General features: G+C 49.7%; 1 protein-coding gene across 3 annotated transcripts in view; it reads right to left on the bottom strand.

Moving 5' to 3' along the window:
• The window catches only part of Ift122 (intraflagellar transport 122), a 73,457-nt gene that overhangs the window by 14,092 nt on the left and 36,148 nt on the right, over positions 1 to 23,217 (bottom strand). For all 3 annotated transcript variants that reach the window (XM_041643314.1, XM_041643305.1, XM_041643294.1), the window contains 7 exons: positions 21,891 to 22,028; positions 20,429 to 20,593; positions 18,014 to 18,211; positions 11,967 to 12,107; positions 8,800 to 8,853; positions 5,137 to 5,298; positions 393 to 559 (listed from right to left, as the gene is read on the bottom strand). In XM_041643314.1, coding sequence (XP_041499248.1) covers positions 393 to 559; positions 5,137 to 5,298; positions 8,800 to 8,853; positions 11,967 to 12,107; positions 18,014 to 18,211; positions 20,429 to 20,593; positions 21,891 to 22,028 — 1,025 coding nt within the window. The remainder of the gene's footprint in view (positions 1 to 392; positions 560 to 5,136; positions 5,299 to 8,799; positions 8,854 to 11,966; positions 12,108 to 18,013; positions 18,212 to 20,428; positions 20,594 to 21,890; positions 22,029 to 23,217) is intronic.

Raw genomic sequence — 23,217 nt, 5'->3', positions numbered from 1 at the left:
GTTAGGGGTACTGAAACCACCCATGTCAAAGTCTGAAGCTTAGCCCTACGACTCGCCAAATGCTTGGCCTTTGAGGACACAAGAGTCCCTTCTGCTTTCATTTCTTCATTTGCTAGATGAACGTAGAGATACCGATTTGGTGCCGGGGAGAGTCAGATGCCTGTAAAGTCAACACAGTACCTGAGGGACATCTGTGTGTGTCCCTAGGTCCCTACTACCCACTCTTCAAGCTCCTCAAAGGCAGTGCTACCTTGTTCAAGCTCTTCCTCTTCTAGAGAGCCTAGTCACTTGCATGTTTGGTTCAGATATTTAGAGAAACAGTTTTTCCCTTGTCAATCAAAACTCAGAGTTGACACACTGCCAAGAGCTCCGAGGCAGGGGCTGAAACGTACATGTCAACCCAGCCGTGGCTGCCGCTGATCTCTATGGCCTTGGTGTGCTCCCCCGCTGAGATGTACATCTCCACTGCAGCTTTGGGCTCGTTGATGTTTCTTGCCCAGTCGGCCTGCTTGGTGATGAGCATCTTTGTTTCTTTAGGGTCTCCAGATCCAAGGAAATCCTGAGGAAGCACAACAAACAAAAACACTCCGGATTAGGACTTCCTGTGCCAGCATTACATCAGCTCCTGAAAGCAGAGCAGGGAAGAGCTCCACGTGGCTGTGCACAGGAGCAGGATGCAACTGAGCGGGGCAGTCCCAGGTGTCCAGGAAGGGAGTGTGCATGGACCACCCACAAGTGCTGCTGGGGCCACAGGGACGTGTCGGGAACTGCAGCCTTCATGTTTCCTTCCCTTCACACCTGTTCTAAACACCTCACGGACTGCGAGTTACTCCGCGACCTCCACACAGTTTGACAGAAACACGACTGGCTGCGAAACTATAAATACTAGTTCTGCCATCACTAGTCACACCCTGGGATGACAGCAGAGGCCCCAGACCAGTACTGAGCACATGGTCCTCTAAACTTAAACGCACAATGATGCACAGAGCTCTGGGATTAGTCCCTTGTGCCCTCCTTTGGCTGCCACACTGAAGTGGCATCATGTCTTTTCTCAATTGCTCTGTGGCCTAAACTCAGATCATTCTGTTGGCTTTGCTCCTGAGATATGTCTATGGCAGACAACCAGCAAAACACTCTGGTTCATTCCTCCTCCTCCTTTTTTCTTCTTCTCCCAAACACAGTCTGGCTGGCCTAGAACTTGCTATATAGACTAGACTGGCCTTGAACTCATAGAGATCTGCCTGCCTCTGCCTCCCAGTGCTGTCCACTTCTTGAGTGACACCAGATCTTGTCTTGAGATCAGGACTGCACAAGTAGGAATATGGCCCATGGAGGGACAGCAGGAGCCACAGATGAAATAGTCTAAAGATTCAGGGGTTGGGCAGGGTCTGAGTTCCTTTACCCCATGTGGGGGTGGTCCCTGAGGGCCATGACCAGCTCTCCCGGGTTATCCCCCAAATACAGCAGAAACAGCCTCAGAATATCACCTCTTTTCAGGACAGTGCTGCCACTATTGAAGCTGCCTCAGTGCTGACATTTTTTAAGGTGGGGCTTTTCAAAAGGGGGAATTGAGAGGCAAGAAACCCAGATCTGCATTGCTAGTGAGGAGTGGTTTATCTTCAGAGAACGTACCCTGCATAGAGTGCTCTGTGCCAACCTCACAAAGTACAAAAAAAGCACTCCTTTCCTCGCAATTAACACTCATCTGTCAGGAAAGTGCAGGCAATGTATGCTGAAACCCACTTGAACAATTAGCTCATTTCTTTTTCCATTTGCTTTCAGGGTAATATGTAGACCCTAAAGCCATATATTAGGTTGGCCTAAGACAACCAAATAATTCAGGAAGGGCATCATTTTACCTGTTAAGGACCAAGTAAAGACAGGGTCACCTAATGCTGGCCTCTGCCTCCCCTTGGGGCACACAGAGAAAGGGCTAGGGACCAGCCACCGAGGGTACCTGGCTTGGGCCATTATAGACACACTTTCCTCTCGGCACTGTGATGACATCAGCTCTTCATGTACACAGAGCTGTCCCGCTTAGCTGCCTGAGGTTAGCAGCAGACACAGGCGTTGTGAAAGCAGAGACGTGTCCTTCAGAGGGACTCTGGCAAGCCAGCGCTCAGTGAGATAGCAAAGGGAAAGGTCAAAAGCTAAGAGGGGCTACAATGTGAGGCGTCTCCCCAATAAGACCACGCGGGCACACAGCTTGCACAACCTCCCTGACAGGAGGCACACCTCCTCAATCCCAGCAGTCAACTTAGAGGCTGTGACTTAATTCAAGCTGAGTCTAAAGAGTTCCTCCAAAGCTCAACCAAGTGGATTTTCAAAGGCTTTTTGGGTCTCTGAAGCCAATTTACACTTTATCTGGGACCACAGCAAAGACTTTGTCCTGGAGTGGACAGAAAGAGGCCGTGCTGAGTGATGAATGAGACTGAACGGGGTTCTCAGGCTCGGGGCTTCTGATAAGGACTCACTACACAGAGTTAAGAGCATTATAATCCCTTTATCACCACATAAACATGTCACTTGTCCGGAAAACATACAATTTATTTGTACGTGGGAATGTAATTTAAAAATTTTCCAAAAACCAGATTGAATCTTGGGAAGCAATTTTCAAGTAAACAAAAACATGCCATGTTAATAAGCACAGTATCTCCTACCCCCAACACAATGTGTATGTGTGCACACATTTCCAAATGCAGACTAGCAAGCCAGGGTGGGGTGTGTGTGTGTGCACGTGTGTGTGTGCGCGCGCGCGTGTGTGTGTATGTGTGTGCACATTTCCAAATGCAGACTCCCAAGCCAGGGTGGGGTGTGTGTGTGTGTGCGTGTGAGATGAAACCAACATACTCAGAACTGTGATCAAAAATTAGAGTCAAAACAAGCCCCGAGTATTTACCTTCACGGAGAGCCACACCAGATGTGGTGTATGATGGCTGCACTGCTGGGTGGGAGGCCATGTGCACAGAGTGCAAGTGAACCATGGGAAGAGACCAAAGCAGGGGCTGGAGAGATGGCTCAGTGGTTAAGAGCACTGACTGCTCTTCCAGAGGACCTGAGTTCAGTTCCCAGCAACCACATGATAGCTCACAGCCATCCGCAATGAGATCTGGTGCCCTCTTCGGACCTGCAGGCATACATGCAGGCAGAATACTCTATACATAACAAATAAATAAATAAATCTTAAAAAAAAAAAAGAGGCCAAAGCAGGAGGAGGGTGGCCAGGGAGAGGCCATCTGTGGCCCTTCTACTCTCTTAAATTTTGTGTGCGTGACTGCATGAAATGCTGAGATTAAACAGGGGCTTCTCTCATGCTAAGCACCCGCTCTACCACCAAGGCACATCCCTGGATGTGGACTTTTAATTCAGTCACACTCCTCATATCTCTCCTCTCTTTCTCTCTGACAGAGTCTATCCAATGTTGTCCTGTCCTAGAATTCACTCTGTAGACTAGGCTGGCCTGAACTCACAGATGTCCGCCCACCTCTCCCTCCTGAGTGCTGGGATTAAAGCTGTGTGCTTGGCTACTCCTCCTACAGCTCAGCGCGTTAGGGTTTTATGCATTGTTCTGTGCAGTTCTCAGAACTACATTGATCTGTAGCTATGCTATGCTATGCTGAGAAAGAAGCAAAGGCTGAGCTATGTGAGTTTTCACCCACTAGTGAAACCCCATAGTCACACGCACTTTGGATGATGTGAACCCCACAGTCACACTGCACTGAGGATGACGTGGACCCCATAGTCACACTGCACTGAGGATGGCGTGGACCCCACAGTCACACTGCACTGAGGATGGCGTGGACCCCACAGTCACACTGCACTGTGAATGGTGTGAACCCCACAGTCACACTGCACTGCGAATGGTGTGAACCCCACAGTCACACTGCACTGAGGATGACGTGGACCCCACAGTCACACTGCACTGCGAATGGTGTGAACCCACAGTCACACTGCACTGCGAATGGTGTGAACCCACAGTCACACTGCACTGTGGATGGTGTGAACCCACAGTCACACTGCACTGCGGATGGCATGGACCCCCACAATCACACTGCACTGCGGATGGCATGGACCCCACAGTCACACTGCACTGCGAATGGTGTGAACCCACAGTCACACTGCACTGCAGATGCCAAGCAGGCATTTTCAGCCGTACTATAAGTTACCCACCAGCAGCTTCAAGGAAGGCATCAATGTCCCAAAGAACAACCAGGGATGACTGGCTCTCTGGTGCCCAAATTCTAACCCTAGGATCTGGTGCCCTTTAAGTTTAATGCTTTTGCCCCAATGGAAAGAGCATTCATGTAGTACTGGATGGATATGGGTAGGAACTTAGAGGGGGCTAAGAAAGATGAAAGGGCAGGGGAAGCCTAGAGCCCAGATCTGAGGTGTGAAGGAAGAAGCCCCAGGAGTGGTCCAGGGGTTCATGCCTGTATGAAGCAGCCACCGGTCTAACAGACGGGTAGGAAAAGAACCCAGCATTGGTTAGGCACAGACAGAGATGAAGGGGGAAGCCGTTCTCCCTGGGACTCATGAGCTAAGAGATTAGCATTAACAGTCACTGAATAGCTGTGGCTAGGGCTTGAGGACTCAATAGGATTTTGAGAGCCTCTTCTGGCACTACCCAGAAAGGCAGAGATACAGAAGCCCTCCGTGGAAGCGCCTTACTGTACCACACCCAAGTTTAGGGCTTGCTGGAGGCTGAGCTGCAATGCGTGGAGGGCTCTGGCTCTTTAGTGGGGCTCATTCTCACAAAAGTCCATGTGTCTAGGACGCTCCTTCAAAAGTCTAGAGTACCTCAGGACTGACTCTGAGGTAGGACCACGTGGTAGGCCCAGCTTGTCACCAATCTTGGTGGCTCCTGACCCAGGTCTGAAGGAATCTGTAGTGTCCTAAGCCCTCAGTATCTGGTGACATCATGCTGGTATGCTGGCAGGTACCTTGAACGGGCTGTCCCTTTGACAGCTACCTTCAGGGTCAGCTTTCAGTTTCAACCAGGGGCCCTGCAGGTCCCCTTTTATTAATCTACCTATCCTTTTTCTGAGGTCACCACCTTTTTCTGTCTGTATCATTGCTTGGACACATGGCCTAAGATACTCCTGGTGGCAGGCTGGACCCAGGATGTGGTGGGCTTACCTTGGCGTACTCGAACATGCAGAGGTCAGTATACATGTCGAGTGCGAGGTTCTCATGCCCGCTCCTCTTGTACAGTTTGGCAGCCTCGTGGAACTTCCCCTGGTAGGAAAACACATCTGCCAGAAACAGGTCATTGTTGGTCTCGCCCCGCTTCTTCCTCTCCTGGAAAAATTAGAAGCACGGGAAATGGCTTCCACAGTCATGGCAGGAAGCAGCCTGTACAAAGGCTAGCTGCTGCTATTTCGGGCTAAGCCCTTGGGTCTTCCTACTGAGCCCACACTTGGCTCCTGGGCTGCCATGTCTCTCACCTACGTCTCTACTGGGGACGTTCAACAACAAAAGGAGACTCTTTTTTCAGACCACTGAAGATCAAACAAAAGGCAAACCTTTGTTTGCTCAGTGGAAATTCCACAGGACGGCTTTCCTGGATGCTTGCCCAAGGCAACCGCAGGATAGCTTGGACAGTGTGCACTAGCCAGTCGGGGACAGTGTTGCATTCCTAAGACCCCCCCACCAAGCCCCAGACACCTGGGTGGCAAGAACAAAGTGTGGGATTTTCATGGGATTTTCAACCAAGATGGAGGCCATAAAGTAGGATTACAAATCTGGTTAGGCTACTGTTTCTAAGAGAAGAGGAGACACTGTGTGTTGGCTGCATGTATGTCAACAAGTTCCTCAGTTGAGAAAATGACCCTAACCAGGTGTGATGGCTCACGCCTTTAATCCCAGCACTTGGGAGGCAGAGGCTGGCAGCTCTGTGAGTTCGAGTCCAGCCTGGTCTACTGGGAAAGTCTAGGACAGCCAGGGCTATTAGAGAGAAAGAGAGAGAGAGACAGAGACAGAGAGACAGAGACAGAGAGAGACAGACAGAGAGAGACAAAGAATAACCCATTAGATTGGCCTGTAGGCAAGACTGGGGTGTATTTTCATGGTTGATGTGTGAGTGTAGGGGGGTATAGCCCTCTCTGGGTGGTGCCACCCCAGGGCTGTGCTTCTGAGTGCTATAAGAAAACAGGCTAAGAGCCAGGCAGTGGTGGCACACACCTTTAATCCCAGCACTTGGGAGGCAGAAGCAGGTGGATCTCTGTGAGTTGGAGGCCAGCCTGGTCTACAGAGCAAGTTTCAGGACAGCCAAGGCTGCACAGACAGACCCTGTCTTAAAAGCAAAACAAGACAGACAGACAGAAAGAAAGAAAGGAAGGAAGGAAGGAAGGAAGGAAGGAAGGAAGCAGCTGAGCAAGCTATAAGTAGTTCTCTTTTGCGGTCTTTGTTTCAGCTCCTATCACCAAGGCCCTGATCTGTTTTGAGTCCAGCCCTACTGCCCTCAGTGATGGACTGGGATGCGGATGGAGCCATAGGCTGAAATAAACCCTTTCCTTTCCAAGTTGCTTTTGTTTAGGGCGTCTTATCAGGGCACAGAAGCCCTGACTAGGACACTGTCGGCTAATGTCCACTTAACACAGGAAACCTCTACTGCTCTCAGTGACCCTAGCACCACCAAACACTGCAGTGAAGGAAAGGGAGATGCAAGCTGAGCCAGGCACGGTCAAGGTCACACAAAGCTCGCTCTTCATGTCCCATGATTCCACCCTAACACACCCCTGTGTGAACACACATGTGTACATGTGAGAGCATGCGCGCTGAGCAGTGCTGAGGCTGGAGAGAGGCATCCACACACCTTCCCTGTGTGGGGACACTCATTAGTCTACAGTGCCAGTATTTGTCAATACTTGCCAGCACTCGGCCCCTCAGCCCCAGCAGTTGCTTTTGCTTGTTTTCTATCAAGTGTATCACAGGAGGAAGATGAGACAGGAAATCAAACTCCTAGACAAGCTGGTAGAAGTCTCAGCAGCTGGAGACAACATGCCTCACCAGTGACAGAAATAATTTTTTTTAAATATTTATTTATTTATTATGTATATAATATTCTGTCTGTGTGTATATCTGTAGGTCAGAAGAGGGCACCAGACCTCATTACAGATGGTTGTGAGCCACCATGTGGTTGCCGGGAATTGAACTCAGGACCTTTGGAAGAGCAGGCAATGATCTTAACCACTGAGCCATTTCACCAGCCCCAGAAATAATTTTTTAAACCTTCGCACGGTGCAGGCTAATCAACCGAATACACTGACATCTAAAACTTGTGAGTGACTTAAACTCTTATAGGGAGGTAGGTGTCAGCCAGTGTGGGGTGGGGGCCACACGGCCACAGAGGACTGTCAACAAGGGCAGATTATTCTGCCACCATGCTATCACCCAGTTATTCAACAGGTACCCACTGAGGTACACAGCTCCCTGGTCAATGCTGGCCACCCAGAAGCCAGAAGCCAAGGCCTCACGACAGTCACAACAGATCACCTGAACACACTCTGCTCTTCCCCAGAGACAGTCCATCAGCACACTTCTCAGCTCTGAGGTCACTGGCAGAGGTTAGACCTTTTCAACTAAGTGAGGCATCACAAGGAAAAGAGCCCGCTCTCACAGAGGCCAGCTGTCTTTGTGCGAAGAAAGCTTTGCATGAAATTCCAAGGACCAGCCCTGAGCCAGCAGCTCGGGACAATGGCACCCAGCCAGACCTTGTCCACCTATGTGAGAGGACAGACAGTAGACAACCTGCTGGGTAGAAGGGGGCAGGGAAGGTTCACAAAGTGGCAGAGCTCGGGGAAAAGTGGGGACCAAGTCTGAGTTTCAGCTAAGTTTTTGAACACATCCCCTCAAGGATATGTTCCATCCTCTCCTAACTTCCCTTTCTTCGCCCACAGGGCTGGCGATGCTAGCACCTGCCTCACTCTACTAAGGACCTCGTGTGTAACGTCACACCTCTTGCTTCAGCTCTGCTTGCTGGTTCCCACCCCCACCCCTGTAGAAGGCTGGGCTCTGCACAATGTTGGGCTCTGCACAAGGTTTGGTCCTGCACAAGGCTGGGGCCACATCAAGTATTTCCTCTGCTGAACCAAGTTAAAGGGGCAAGACATTTGCAATTTCATCGCTGAGCTCAAATGTGTCTCCCATTCCCTTAGCCTCACAATAAATCTGTTCAGGAGAAAAAATATGTATGCCTTTTTACAGATAGTCAGACAGCAATGGAATACACAGAAATAAAAATAGTGTCTTCCATCACCCATAAATGGTGCAGTCAGAACCAGATTCTTCAGCCCATCACAGGCCGTCTGGGCAGGAGGATGGCTTGGTAGGTCTCAAAGCAGCTTAGGAGCATCTGGAAAATGCTTCATTCACGGGCAGATTGCTCAAGTCCAGGAATACAGCAACAGTCATGCCCAGAGAGGCATATCACATCACAAGAGCCTGACTCTGCCTCACAGACACACCAGGGAATGATAGACCACCATCTTGGTTTTTCAAGACAGAGTTTCTCTGTGTAACCCTGGCTGTCCTAGAACTCACTCTGTAGACCAAGCTGGCCTCGAACTCAGAGAGCTGCCTGCCTCTGCCTCCCAGGTGCTGGGATTAAAGGTGAGTACCACCATTGTCAGTGCATAGACCCCATTTTAGGAACAAGGAATCAAAGATTAAAAGAAACCAAATCCTTCTGCCTCATTCAACTACCAAGTAACTGGCCACTCTATCCCCCAGAACAGATCAGAAGGCCTGTGCTCCCATGTCCTCAGGGCTACTGGCCACTGAATCCTGAGAAGACGTTACCTCAATACTGCTGATCAGCTCCAGGTATCGAAGGTCCTGGACCCTGGTAAAGGCCTATGGGAAGAGAAAAGAACAGAGTCAGCTGCCTTCTTGTTCTCCACAGGCTGGTGGGGGTGGGAGCACATCGAGCTCTAGAGAGAGCCAGCAAGCAGGGGAGGGGAGCCTGATTCATCATTGTGTGCTTGGGAGGTGTGCCACCCAGCGAGGCGCAGCCTGTCTTCATCTCGAGGATTAGTCCTTACAAAGAACTGTAAAGAAGTCCTGGGAGCATCAATCATTTTGGGATTAGGTAAAACAGAACTATGATCCTGTAGTCTGCAGTGGAACCCCTTGCCAGACACTGCTCATAATGGAAAGGCAGGCTGGGCTGATTCCAGTCAATGGCGTCTGCAGAGAAGGCAAGACAGAGACAAGAGCCTGCACGCTTATACCTGTGACTTGGATGGGGAGCAGCAGACAGCTCTGCTAACCCAATGGCGCTTCACACACGGGGCACACAGGGTACACAGGGAGAGGAGGAGGAGAAAGCCCAGGGAAGAATGGCTTTGTAGGGGGACGGCAGGAATGATCTTCCAGTCTCTAGAAAGCAAGCTTGCGTGTTAAACCTGAACGTGCACTGTCTGCTTAGACTCACAGTAGAGGCAGACTTCTAATGCGTGCATTTCTGGAAGGCTGTGAGGGTCAGGCAGAGCGGTGCCAGTGAAGCGCCTTTTGCTGCTTTCAGGTACCACAAGGGGCTTGGGGGAGCTGACCTTCATGTGCTCTGCCGGCAACATTTCTACCCAGCTGTGCTTTCTGTGCTGTCCGCGTGAAATGGATGGACACATGCCCTGAGCAGCAACTCCTGAGCCATTATGGTTTAGAATGCATGACAGCCCTTGGCTCCTGCAAGGCACCCTCTGTGCTAGAAGAACTGGGGGGAGTGATCAAGTCATCCGGCTTCTGGCTGCCTTGCAGATGACCACAGTGCGATTTCACCCTCTCACCCTATAGGGCCAGAATCTATTCAAAGGCTGGGGACACAGGATTTCACTTGGCCTCTGTCCCCTCCCTAGTTCAGGGGTTCACAGTGGAAAGGGTAAGCTGGGCAGATTAAATAGAGAGCTAAATCTCCCTGAGCCAAGAGCTACACAAGCTGGAGGGGATACCCTAGAGACGACACTTCCTGTCTGAGCATGGCAGTGGCAGACTGCAGGATTAGGCAAAGCACAGCCCAGGAGGGATCTGGCAAGTGGTGTTCTTTCTGAAATAGGGGCTTATTTTGTTGCGTAGGCTGGCCTTGATCTCCTGCACTCAGGGGATCTTCCTGTCTCAGCCCTGAGATGCTGGGGTGACAGGCACATTCCATAGTGCCCAGCAGTTGGCTTTTCCTGAAGAACTAACAGGATAAAGGTGTCTCAGGCAGCAGTGGATAAAGGTCCAGCAGGACTATCCAAAGGTCTGACAAGCTGCCTTCCTCATCTGTATTTCCTGAAACTAGCACAGAAATCGGTCCCTGGTGCTGGGCAGAGTAGAAAAAGGAGACTCAAGTCTCAGCCAAGTTTTGAGCCCAGGCAGGACCTTGAGCCTATTTCCTTCCTGTCTTTTGGCTCCAGCTACCTTCGTTATGGTCAGGCAAGTGAGGCCCTCTCCAAGAGTCTTTGTGGTTCTGGCCACTGTATCCGTGAACCTGATAAATCTGCCACTGACATCCTTCAGCCCTGATATACCGCAGAGTCACGGTGCTCCTCGGAGTGGTCAGTCACAAGACTGTGAACAACTTCCACAGAGGGAAGTGGGGAGCAGGGAACATAGGCAGCTGGCAGCACTAAGCAGCTCTTCGGTGCCATCTAGTGGGGACATCTCTCTAGGCCAGGCCCTTCCGTCCACAAGTCTAAGTACTGAGTGACTGGCACCTGGGGAGAGGACAGTCAGGGATTCAGGGTTAAGATAAAACACTGGTCAAGGTCTGTGGTCAGAGTCGTACACCTTTCCTACACAGCAGCTGCCCACAAGCAGTGTGCACACAACTGTCCTTTGCCAACCACTCTAACGAAGAGCCCGGTGCTCTGAAACGATCGTGTCTGTTCTGTGTTCTGGGACGCAGGGTAGGTAGGAACTGGATCAAAGGGTATGGCCCAGTTTCGGTTCCCTTTACTTAGACATCTGCTCTGCCACTGAAGGGGCCATGTGCTGGGTGGTGCAGGGCAATACTACATGAAAGGGGACAGCCTAGAGGGAGACAATTCCTTCCTGGTCACATGCTGGCATTTCTGAGAGGGGCAGGAGGAGCCTCGCCTCTCCCGAGTCCCTGGATGCTTATCTGATCTACAAACATGCAGGCAATTATTGAGTCGGCTTATTTTTCCTCACGTGCTGTGCACTGAACCAGGGCCTTGTACACGTTCCCCAATGCTCTGCCTCCAGCTCTCTGTGTATGATTGGCGTTTGCGCAGCTACTCCAAACTGCCCTTTACCAGGCCTATGGAGACCTCAAGAGTGAGTTCAAAATGAAGGAGACTATGCATTTTCACACCCCATTTTAGAACAGAGGCAGGGAGGCCGGGCCAAGAGAAAAGGGTAGGAACAGCTCTGAGACATGGGCTGGCTCCACTGTCCTGTTTAACAGGAGGCAGGTACCACATATGTCCACAGGTCCCTCAACACCGGCAGCCTGGGCAGAAGGAGGCTCTCAACTTGGCTATGGGAGAAGAGGCAGGGAAAGAGGATGAGAGAGAGGCTGGAAGTCAGTCTTTCTCCCTCGGTCTTCAGATGGAAACACATCTGGGAGCCTTCATGTGCCTAGACAAGGTTAACTGCTTTAGTCGACTAGACCGGAAGTGACCGTCTGAGTCACTAGGGGAGGCCGTGGGAATCAGAGGCTGACCACCTCGTTTGCACTAAGCCGGTGCTAGCAACAATGGTGGGGTGAGAAGTGGCTGCTGTTCAGACCCAGGCTTTTATCTTTATATAAATGATCGCTACCAAGACTAACAGCCAGAGCCAACCACATGTTTTACTGCATTATCTGCTTGAGATCTTCCCAACTTCCGTGAGGACAGGGCCTGGTCCTCCAGAGCCCTCCAGAGAGAGAACCTTGGGAAGGTTGTTCCTGCCAGGCCCACAGTGAAGGGGTGACTGAGGAGAGAGCCTCCAAGGACAAACTGGCACACCGACAAGATGGGTACCTTCTTTGCAGTTTCAAACTCAAGTCCTTCTAGAGCTTCCATGGCCAGTTCACGCCAGTCGGCGTCTGTCACTCCCAAACAGGCGATCTGGTAGGCTTCTCTGAACATTTTCCTATCGAGGTATTGGTACATCGGAGCAGACTGTGGGAGAAAGTTAAAAATCTGTTCAGAGCACTGGAAAGAGTCGGGTTCCAAGAAGGCCTACTTCCAGATGTTCAGAGTATTATCGCGGGAAGTGCCTACCTCAAGCCCTCAGCCATCAGTCTGCACTTTTGCCTGGCCCATCTGGGTGCCCTCCTTTCCGCCACCCTCTCCTGCTGAGTCAGCACTCCCAACACACACTTCTGGCTGCCATCTGCCCACCCCTTCCCTGAGTCTACCTGACCATAACATGTTACCTTCTCTGGGAAGGATCTATCCACCCCCATCAGGAAATGCCTAGTTGGTCTTGTAAAGCTCGGCTAGCAGGTCCCTCCTGGAAACTCTTCCCTGCTTTCTCGTGTCCCAAGAGAACTGTCTGAGCTGGCCCTGGCTTCTGTGTACTGCATCCTAATGCCATGTGGCTCTGAGGTGAAGCCCTGCACTCCCTGTGGCGGCAGCAGGCCCTCCATCCCAGGCCAGAGGAATGAGTCATGTGACTGGAAGGGAGATATCTGGGGTGGCCTCTTCTCAGAGGAACTGAATCTGAAAAGGACGCAAATATGGAATTTGCTCCAGACAAGACCCTGAGTTCTCTGGTTCTGAAGACCAAGTGCCCAGTTAAGAATATTTACAAGCAAGCCCTAATGACTTCTTTTTTTCAAGGTTATAAAAAGCTTTGCAGCCGGGCGGTGGTGGCGCACGCCTTTAATCCCAGCACTTGGGAAGCAGAGGCAGGCGGATCTCTGTGAGTTCGAGGCCAGCCTGGTCTACAAGAGCTAGTTCCAGGACAGGCTCCAAAACCACAGAGAAACCCTGTCTCGAAAAAAACCAAAAAAAAAAAAAAAACAAACTACAGAGAAAAAGCTTTGCAGTTCTCTAAACAGCCCCGTGTAAGGACACCTAGGACAGGCAGGCCCTGCAGGACACTTAACTTGCCTGAGGTCACAGACCTAGCAAATTAAAAGCTAGATGCTAGAGCAATAGGTGATCTGATATTCCTGGTCTTGTGCTCCTTCTTGCTGTGTGTGCGTGTGTGTGTGTGTGTGTCTATATATGCATGCACATGCATTTACACACATCACACTAAAGCTAAGCTAGGCTTAGCATCTTTGGCAATAAAAGATCCTGTCTTGATACAAATACGCTATCAATACGCTTCAGGGACCCACACCTCCCTTCTGGGTTCCTGGGCAGTAGGGATCAATCAGCCAGTGCCTTTGTGCTAATGTGCACATTTCCAAACGTGAACTTGGAAATGCTATTTTCTCCATTTGGGGTCTTTATCTTTGACATTTCGGGTCCTCTTTTTTTTTTTAACTTCAAAATTAAAAGAAACCTTTTTCCTTTCAAGCCAGTCTACCCTCTGACAGCAAGATACAACTGTTCCGGGGCGGGGGGTGGGGGTGGTGGTGGTGGTGGTGGTATTTTTCCTGTGTACCACACTATCCACTTCCCCTTACTGTAGGGAAGCAGCTGGCCACAGAGCCTGGCCCAGCCACATCCTAGCCAGGTGCCCCCTAGGGAAACATGCTACCTTCTATTTAGAGACTCTGCCCACTTGCACTCCTATGGGCTGACGAGGCGCCCAGCTCCCGGGACACAGCTTTCGTACCTCCGTGAAGCTTTCTCAACCCCCACCCACTCTGCCCCCACAATGAGCTCATTTTTTAGACTCCTCATACTCTCTGGTCCACTTTAGTTCTGTTTTGTGGCTTTTGCTGTTTCATGACTGTCTGTAATAAAAAGGAATAATAACAGGAATTGGGACAGGCAAAACCTGAAAATGGCTGTAATTAACCCCATTTCACAGTGGCAAAGCCTGCAGTCTCGGCTGCTCTGGAGGTAGAGGTGGGAGGATTGCTTTAGCCCTGGAGTTCAAGTCCAGCCTGGGCAACAAGGCAAGCATCTGTCTCAAGTAAAACAAAACAAACAAACAAACACACAAACACATACACACACACACACACACACAAAAAAAAAAAAAAAACAATACCCCATTATATAGAAAAGAAATGAGACCCCAGAGAGAGATATAAGGGGTTCAGATGCAGTTGGGCCAGGCTTCAGGGCCAGAACCCAAAGCTGCAGAACTTCTGCTGTGCTGACTGCCCCAGGACAAGGAGACATGAAAACACAGCACGGGATGAGCTGATGGGCGGGTCGCACGGGCAGGGAGGCACAACCCGAGTGAGGGTTCGAGAAACTTCCTAATGGTCCAGTCCCCTCTGAGCACCCCTTATCTGGCTGCTGCGCTCCAAGCGTGACGTGACGGAGCACAACTGGGCTTGCTGTCCTACTTGGCAGCTCGGACACAGCAGTTCTTGCACAAGATGATACAAATTTCGAAAAGAAACCAAGGAAAAAATCCCAAGAGCAAAAATGGGGCTTTCTGCCTGGTCTGGAGGCCCAAACCGCAAGACGACTGGAGGCAGAGGCGACAGATAAACAGCCTTTGTCTCAGATCGCCTTTCCCAATGCTTGGCAGCTCTGGCCTGCTGCATCAGCAGGAAGGCTGGCTGCAACCTACAGAGTCTTTGGCTACTGAATCTTGAGGCCCTGGTAGAGGGAGCCCCGGCAGCCCCTCCGCTCCTCTTGGCTGGCCAGAATCTGTGAGCAGCAACTGCATTTACTTTTGAGATTAAGATGGCAGTCTGAAGAGAAAACCTTTGAAGAAGCAAGGTCTGTTTGGCACAGATGAGGAAGAATGGGGCCTTGTACATGTGGTGCTGGAGTCTGGGGTGCTGATGGGGAGCAGGGAAGGACGGCAAGGAAAAAGTCCAGCAGGCCTCATCTGCTCCCACAGTCCCCCTGCTTCCTCTTTTCTGCTGCTGATTCACATCAGAATTCACTGCCATTGCTTGAATACTCGCTATGATCAGGCTGCTGTGGATACTGCTGCTATAACCCCTGAAGCAGCAAGCTAACAAGGGCCTTCCTGGCTTTAGAGAAGAAGTAGGCGGAGTTTGCAGGTGTAGGCCAGGTGTGTGTAGGCAGGCAGTCTAACAGAGTCAAAAAGAAAGGCAGTCTAGAATGTCTGAACATCTTTCAGTGTACGGGGCCTTTGGCCCAGCAATGCACTTTCGAAATTTATACGAAGTCAGAACAGACACTAGGAAGACACCCACTATTCACAAAAGCAGCAGCTTTGCGCAGCCAGGTGTGGTGGCGCACTCCTTTAATCTCAGCACTCAGAGGCAAAGACAGGTGGAACCCTGTGGGTTTGAGACCAGCCTGGTCTACATAGTTCCAGGGCAGCCATGACCAATAATGAGACCCTGTCTCCCAAAAGCAAAAAGAAAGCAAAAGGCTGTGGATAGTACAAATGTCACAGCAGTGCTGGTGGAGCAGCTGTGGCCCATCCATGCGACAAGTGCTGCGTCCATTACCAATGACGCTGGGCACACGGCAGAGAGCACAGGAGCTTGGGGCAGGAAGGTGCTCAGGCTGCACACAAACTGCCTTCCAGTCATGCACCTATGGGGAACTGAGAAACAAACACAAGGAATCAGTTGTCATTTCTCACACAAATACGTGAGCCTACGATCATCTGTTTAAAAATCCTAGTGAAATACATTCACTGACATGGCACAACGTTTCCAGCAGCTGCTGAGCAAAATCTCACTAAAGGATTAGTAAGTAGGGCCTTTGATTTTGGCAATTGTGTTTTATTGTTAGTGGTTTTTTGTTTTGTTTTAAGAAAATGTGTTGTGTGCGCCCCTAAACTTGAAATCCTACTGCCCCAGCCTCAAAGCCTGAGATTATAGGCATAAGCTACTATGTTAGGTGAGATTGCTAGTTTACAGCCAATAATTCATCAAAGGGATTGGTCTGGAATAACTGAATGTCAGGTTAAAAGAGGATGGCATGAGGCTGGCAAGATGGCTCAAAAAGTAAAAGGACTTGCTGCACACATGTGACAACCTGAGTCCAATTTCCAGGGCCAACAATGAGAGAAACAACTCCCAAAAGTTGTCCTGGGACCTTCACAGGCACAGGCCCTCACACATGTAGACACACACACTAACAAACGTCTCAACATTTTAAAACACAAGATGGCATAGAGTGATTAAAAGCTCCATTTTCTTGCTAATGGTCCATAATCAGTATAGTACACACAATAATATGTCTGGGGTCTCGTGAGAGGGCTCAGTGGTTCAGAGAGGGCCCAGCACACGTGTGTTTATATATGCATGCACACATGCACACACACACACACACACACAAAAGCAAATATTCTCTTGAAGATGGGATGCTGTGGTCCAAGTTTCTCCTTAGTGTTTGTCCTGGTTTTATGATTGCTCTATAAGGAGTGTCACTCACTTCAGGGACAAGCAGACAGGCAGCTAGGGCAGTGGTAACTAGGTCAGCCACCAGATGGGCTGCCTGGATTCTTCAGTCTGTTTCTGCCCTCCCAATTCTATAACTCCATACTTTCACCCCTGTCTCTAGCTGGCCTGCTCTGGATGCAGGGGACTATGCAGGGTCCCATGTGCCCCTCTGGTCCACAGTCCTCAGTTCCTACTCTACCTAGTCTCCTCTCATACACAGCATTACCACTCATGCACTTAGGCGTCCACCCTGTTGGACTTGCCACTAACATAATACTGAATACTACTAACAAAGCAGCAGGAAAGGAAAAAGAGTGCCAACGGGTGTGCTGGTCAGATTTATGGTCATCCGAGAGGACAAAAGAAAAGAACAATGAAATGATTCCTAATGATCTCCTGCTGTACTCACAGTATCGGTGCCTAGCCCTATCATCATCAGAGAGGTTTCCTCTGGCAACTGATGGGAGTACAGAGACTCACAGGCAAACATTAGATGGAGCTTGGGGAACTCCACAGAAGAGGGAGGAATGATCATGGGAACCAGAAGGGTTGAGGACACCAAGAGAACACAAAATCAACTAAGCAGGGCTCATAGGGGCTCACTGAGACTGTAGCAGCAATCAGAGTCTGCATGGGTCGGCACCAGGCCCTCTGCATGTATATGTGGTTCTTTAGCTTGGGTTTTTTGTTAGACTCCTAACAATGGGAGTGGGGGTGTCTCTGACTCTTTTGTCTACTCTTGGGACCTTTTTTCTCTTACTGGTTGCCTTATCCAGCTTTGATATGAGGGTCTATGTTTAGTCTTATTGCATCTTGTTACACTGAGTTTGGTTAAACCTCTAGGAAGCCTGCTCTTTTCTGAAGGGAAATGGAGAAACAGTAGATTTGGGGGAGAGGGAAGGTGATGGGGGGGGGACCTAAAGGAGGGGAGGGAGGGAGGGAGAGAAGAATGGAAAAAAATCTCAAAATAGATATAGATCTAAAGAGTCAAATGAAGTCCTAGCAACATTTAGACACACTGAAAATAAAAAGAAAAAAGAAAAAGAAAAAAATGTCTCCATAAGATCCGGCTGTAGGCCAGCCTGTAGAGCGTTTTTCTTAATTAGTGATTGATGAGGGAGGGATCAGCCCATTGTGGATAACCCCATCCCTAGGCTAGTGGTCCTGAGTTCTCTAAGAAAATAGGCTAAGGAAGCCACGTGGAGCAAGCCAGTAAGCAGTACCCCTCCATGGCTTCTACATCAGCTCTTGCCTCTAAGTTCCTGCCCTGTTTGAGTTCCTGTCCTGGCTTCCTTCAGTGATAGACCACATGTAGATATGTAAACCAAATAAACCCTCTCCTCCCCAACTTGCTTTTTGGTCATGGCATTGTCACAGCAACAAAAACCCAAATTAAGACAATAGGGCTGAGCTCTTTGTCCAGAAACACATGGCTACACAGGGCACAACACATCTAAGACTACAGCACCTGTGACAACGCTAATTCCACACTTCCCTCCTCCCTCTCTTTGTGGCCTTAGCACCAGTCTGACCATTGTGTTTTGTGTGTCCTACAGCTTGAAAAAAACGACAGGTTACCTGTGGCACCTCCACAGCAGACATAGAGAAGACATGAAGGCAGAAGATCTTGGAGCCATTGTAGCCAACCACAAACCCTTGCAGCTTCTGCTGGTGCACCGGGAAGGTGCTGGCTTTGATGTTGAGGTAGCCTCCTCCGGAGAAGCAAAGCATGTCCTCACACTGGGTGTTCCAGGCCACACTATTGGCATTTGGTTCCTGAGGGACAAAGGCCTGTTAGGCTCTGGCACACTCCCACCCCATCTTGCAGCCTGAGTTGCACTGAGGTTCTGACAGCAGGACGAGAAAAGGCAGGGCGACCAGAAGAGAAGGGGTGAGGCAAACCCCCAGACGTACTGCTGGTGTGATAGAATTTTTTGACATACTCTATTTTCAAAATTATTATCCCTTCCCTATTTTAATCAGTCCACAATAAGTAGAAATTCAACAAGGTAGGATTCCATTTCTACTAAAGGAAGAGGTGGGGTGCTGCTCTGTGGCAGTGATTCCCCAGCACACACAGACACACACACACTCACACACTCACCCACAGACAACCCTACCTACCCAGGAAGGGGGCCGAAAGGATTACCCCTGGAGATTAAGACAGTGACTGCTTTTGAATGAACGGAATTGGGAGGGATTTCTATTTTCTCTGCCCCCCTCCACTGCTTGTCTCATTTCTTTGGCCATGCACATCCATTGTTTTTTATAATAAAGCAAAAGAATGGGAGTTCTTTTCAAAATTAGAAAATAATAAACTGTCTCTGCATTAACATTCTCACACTAAAAACAGTCACCACTGTTCTACTCAGCCGGAAGCCTGGGTCAAGCAGAGGCTCATTCCTCTGCCTAGAACAGTGGTACTTGAGACCCCTTTGGCAAGCTATCTCCAAAAAAATATTTACATTACGATCTATAACACTAACAAAATTAGAGTTATGAAGTAGCAACAAGAATAATGTTATGTTGGGGGTGACCACAACATGAAGAACTGTATTAAAGGGTCACAGCATTAGGAAGGTTGAGAACCACTGGCCTACACTCTTCTCCTAATGAGAGAAGTTGGGAGCTTTCACGTGAAGAGACAAATGCAGTGGGTAAAGTACTAGGAACTGTATGTCTCCTGGCAAGACCCAGGAGCCACCTTCACTAGTCCCCCAGAAAAGCCATAATAAGGGCAAAGAGCCATGCACCTTTCCAGTCTCTGCACAGGACACACTGAGAGGTCTGCTAACCACATCCAGGTCCAGACAGAAGCAGTACTGACTTTGGGGAGAAGGGCAACATATAGGCCTAGTCGTGACCAGCACTAAGCACATAATGGCATCTTGTGCGTTTCTGAGGTAATTCTATGAGAAGGGAACTTCCAGCTTCATGTTAGCATGGGCAGGGAATGTGACACAGTTAGCACGCATGGGCCCTGGGTCTGATCTCAACACAGCAGAAGTCAGGTGTGGTGGTGCACATCGCTAGCCCCGGTACTAAGGACATGGAGGTAGAGGATCTTCCTCAAGTTTATCTCCAGCTCTATATAAAGAGAGCTAGAGGCAAGCCTGAGCTTAAAGTTTCATGTTAGTCACAGGTGAAACTGAGACTCAGTTCAAAGACAATGGACATGTGTTCTTTCCCTAAACCCTCTGCTTCCTCTGTGACATGAAGTGCTAATAATTGAAGTCATTTTGGGGGCTAATGGCAGCCAAGTATCCCTCTCTAACTGATTGAGGAAAGTCAAGCACTTCTACCCTGCTGGTTCTGTTGCCAAGGACAAGAAGGGCCTTGGAAGAGCATCCATGTATACCCATGGCATTGGGAAACCCTGCAAGGAGAAACCAGAGAGCAGAGGCTCCAGACTCAGGGGTCCTCACTTCACATAAATAAGCTCTGACCACTTCACTTGCAATGCCCCAAAGAGGCCAAGACCAGCCGTGGCTAGGAAGCCCACTAGGTGTTGGGTAGTCTTCGGAGTACTCACTGACACACATTTTCCAGGCATAGGACCAGGGTGTGGAAACAACCCATCCCAATGATCCATTGTGCAGCGACTGTGCTACAGCACCTTGTGGAGTAAGCTGAGGGTGAGCCTCCACCTGCCCTTCCTAGTGTGCCCTAGGCACTGGAAGGAACTGGCGATCCCGGGTAAGGGAGTCACAGACTTCATCAAAAGAATCACCACCACACATTAACCTGGCCACCAGACTCATCACCAACACCTCAGATACTGTTTACTCTTCTGTGAAAAATGTGTTACTGGCAAGGAAACAGGTGCTAAGGAGGCTGACCTGGACACCGGCTCCCTGGAGCTTCCAGAAGCTACACCTGTGCTGGGTTCCTGCCCCTTGCTGGTCCTCCCAGGCGGGGCTGAGTACCTTCTTGCACAACTGGGAAGCTCAGGCCTGTTCTAAGGACCGACCGTGTCTCAATCTAGGACTTCACCTGAAAGAGCAGCTCCTTCGTATGGATGTCATACACCAAGCACGTGTCATTTTCATCCACCACAGCCAACTTGTTCCGGGAGGCACTCATATCCAAGCAGCGCACGGCTGTGGCCTGCTTCAGCAGGACAATGGCAAAGAGATTGTCCACGAAGATCTTCAGGATCTGGCGAAATTTCAGAGAAATAAGTGTTAGTTACCATGGCAACCAGACCCTGGACCACTGCCAGGCTGTTGGCGTCCCATGTGTTCTACAAGAACAACACCCACTAACTCCTCCAGAAGCTGTGTGCAGAGAAAAGACTCATTAAATAAAGCAGGGTGTGTGGGGGAAGGGGGTGCCATCCTTAAGAGACCAGAAGAATGGTTCATCGGAGGTCACTGAAGCAACAACAGGCCTGAGACATGCCAAACTCACTCTAATGTCTGTGTGGACTGGGGACATTTTTTAATGACACCGCTCAAACTGCCGGGTAGGGGACCATCCACAAACACAGGAAGGGCTACTGTAAACACAGGCGAGACATCTGGTATAGAGTAATAATGACGCTGATGCTGACAGCTGCCATTCACTGACACCCCTGTCCTGTTCTTGACAGCCCTGGGAAGACACATAGTATTGTCCTTATTTGGAAAACTTGAGCCCAGAGAGCAAACTGATCTGCCCAGTGCCATAGAGCCAGTGAGAAGCTAAAAAAGATTGTGGTCCCAGGTTAACCTGACCCCAAGTCATGCTCCCAGCCTCACATGAGACCTGACAGATGACTGAGGGGGACAGACTGCCCCCACTTGGGCACTACTGCTTGACAGCTCCCACTGATCTCATGCTCCGCAACTTCCGTCCCCAGCAAAGACCTGACAAGCCTCAGCCACGAGCCATCTGCTACACAGCTTGGCTCTCAGGCTAATGCAGTTATATTTTCACTTTCAAATTTCTATGTAGCCCACATAGAACTTTTCTTATTTTGAGAAAAGAATGCAGATGAACACACACACGCGCACACACACACACACACACACACACACACACAAATCTGTTCAACTTTCATATAGCCTAGATTTCCTAATCCATTTGTCCAAACACTTCATTTATCTTTTAGCTTCTAGTAACAGCGTAAGAACTAGGACTATCTAGGACCCAGGTGGGGTACTGGTTAATCCACACACTGCCTAATAGGGCTCTGACCTCATGAACAATCTCTGCCTGCCTCTCCAGCAATCCACTAAAGCTGTGGCTCCAACAAATCCCACCTTCGGGGTGACCTTAAACCCACTAATCCCTGCTACATGCAGCTGCGGCGCCACTGCCAGGTGCGAGCATGCTGCGAGGCTGAAGCCCACAGACTGAAGCTATCTGCATGGAAGTAAATTCCAAGCTGTCCACAGCCCAGCTCAGGTCATCCTGACAGGAAACCTGAGCCTGTCTTGGATAAGAAGCTGGATGGTAGCCTGGGAAGACTCACCTGGCCGTTTTTCAGGCCCACCAACAGACCTTCCCTTCCAGCAGGGCCACCGATCACTTTGATGTACCGAATGAGAGACTCCATCTGCCACTCCCTTTCCTTCACTCCGCTGAAGGACAGGCACTGCAGCCGTTTCTCCTAGGAAGCAACCCAGGCTCAGCATGGAGGTCAGAGAATGCCTGCTCCCAGCCCTCTTGGGAAAACCTTCCAACACCATCAGGAGCCATCTGACCCAACTCTCCCCCATGCTGTGAGCTCATCTTCACCAGGATGGCTTCCCTGGGAGCCACCTTCAACATGGACCAGAGGCTTGGAGTCGGAGGCAGCGGAACACTGACTTGCCACAACTATTCTCCAACTTGGGGTAGCCCTAAGTGGCAGGCGGCTCGAGATTCTCGCATAGTTTTGATACTAGTTTTACATTGGCTCCTAAAGGATTTCTTCCTTTTTATAGTTTCCAACGGGTCTGGGCAAGATTAGGTCCACCTACAGTAGGGTTTTTCTCAACTTCTTTCCAAAACTCCTCTTGGCACTGACCTAGAGACTTTTAGAAATCCACACTAAGAAAAGAATTTTCTTAGGGGGGAAAAAAAAAACTCTTAGAGACTTTGGGGGGGATGGCACAGATCTGCAGTTCCGGGACTCTTGAGGCTGGGCAAGAGCACTGCAAGTTCAAGGTTTGCCCAGGCTACAGGCTGAGTTCAAGGCCACCATGGTAAACTTAGTGAGACGAGGGCAGGACGGTGGTGGCGCACGCCTTTAATCCCAGTGCTTGGGAGGCAGAAGCAGGTGGATCTCTGTAAGTTCAAAGCCAGCCTGGTCTACAAGAGCTAGTTCCAGGACAGGCTCCAAAACCACAGAGAAACCCTGTCTCAAAAAATCAATATCAATATGTGTGTGTATATATATATTTTATAAAGGTGGTGGGGAGAGAAGAGACTGGGGATGTGGCCTAATTGTAGAGGACTTACCTACTGTAGCCAAGGCCCTGGGTTCAATTCCTAATACCTCAAGAGGAAAAAAAAAGGAAAGAAATCTCTCAGGAGGTAAAACTTCTGCTTGTAAAAATTTATCCTAGATAGGTGTGATACATCTTCAACTCAACACTCAGGAGGAAGATGTGGGGATCAAAAATTTGAAGCTAGCTTGAGCAACTTAGTAAAACACAATCTCGAAAAACAAAAACAAATAAACCTTCATCGTGTAGGAAAACTTACAATACATCTAATCCCAGTACAAAACAAAATGCTCCACAGTACAAAATCACTCCAGCTATGGACTTCATCTCTCTAAAAACTAATTCAGCTAGATATCAATACAGTAGACG

Source organism: Microtus oregoni, unplaced genomic scaffold (genome assembly GCF_018167655.1).
Source record: "Microtus oregoni isolate MIOR12 unplaced genomic scaffold, Mior012 000002F_ref0000024, whole genome shotgun sequence".
Classification (NCBI taxonomy): domain Eukaryota; kingdom Metazoa; phylum Chordata; class Mammalia; order Rodentia; family Cricetidae; genus Microtus; species Microtus oregoni.
The sequence above is the reverse complement of the archived record's forward strand: the minus strand, read 5'-3'. Positions and strand labels throughout refer to the sequence as shown.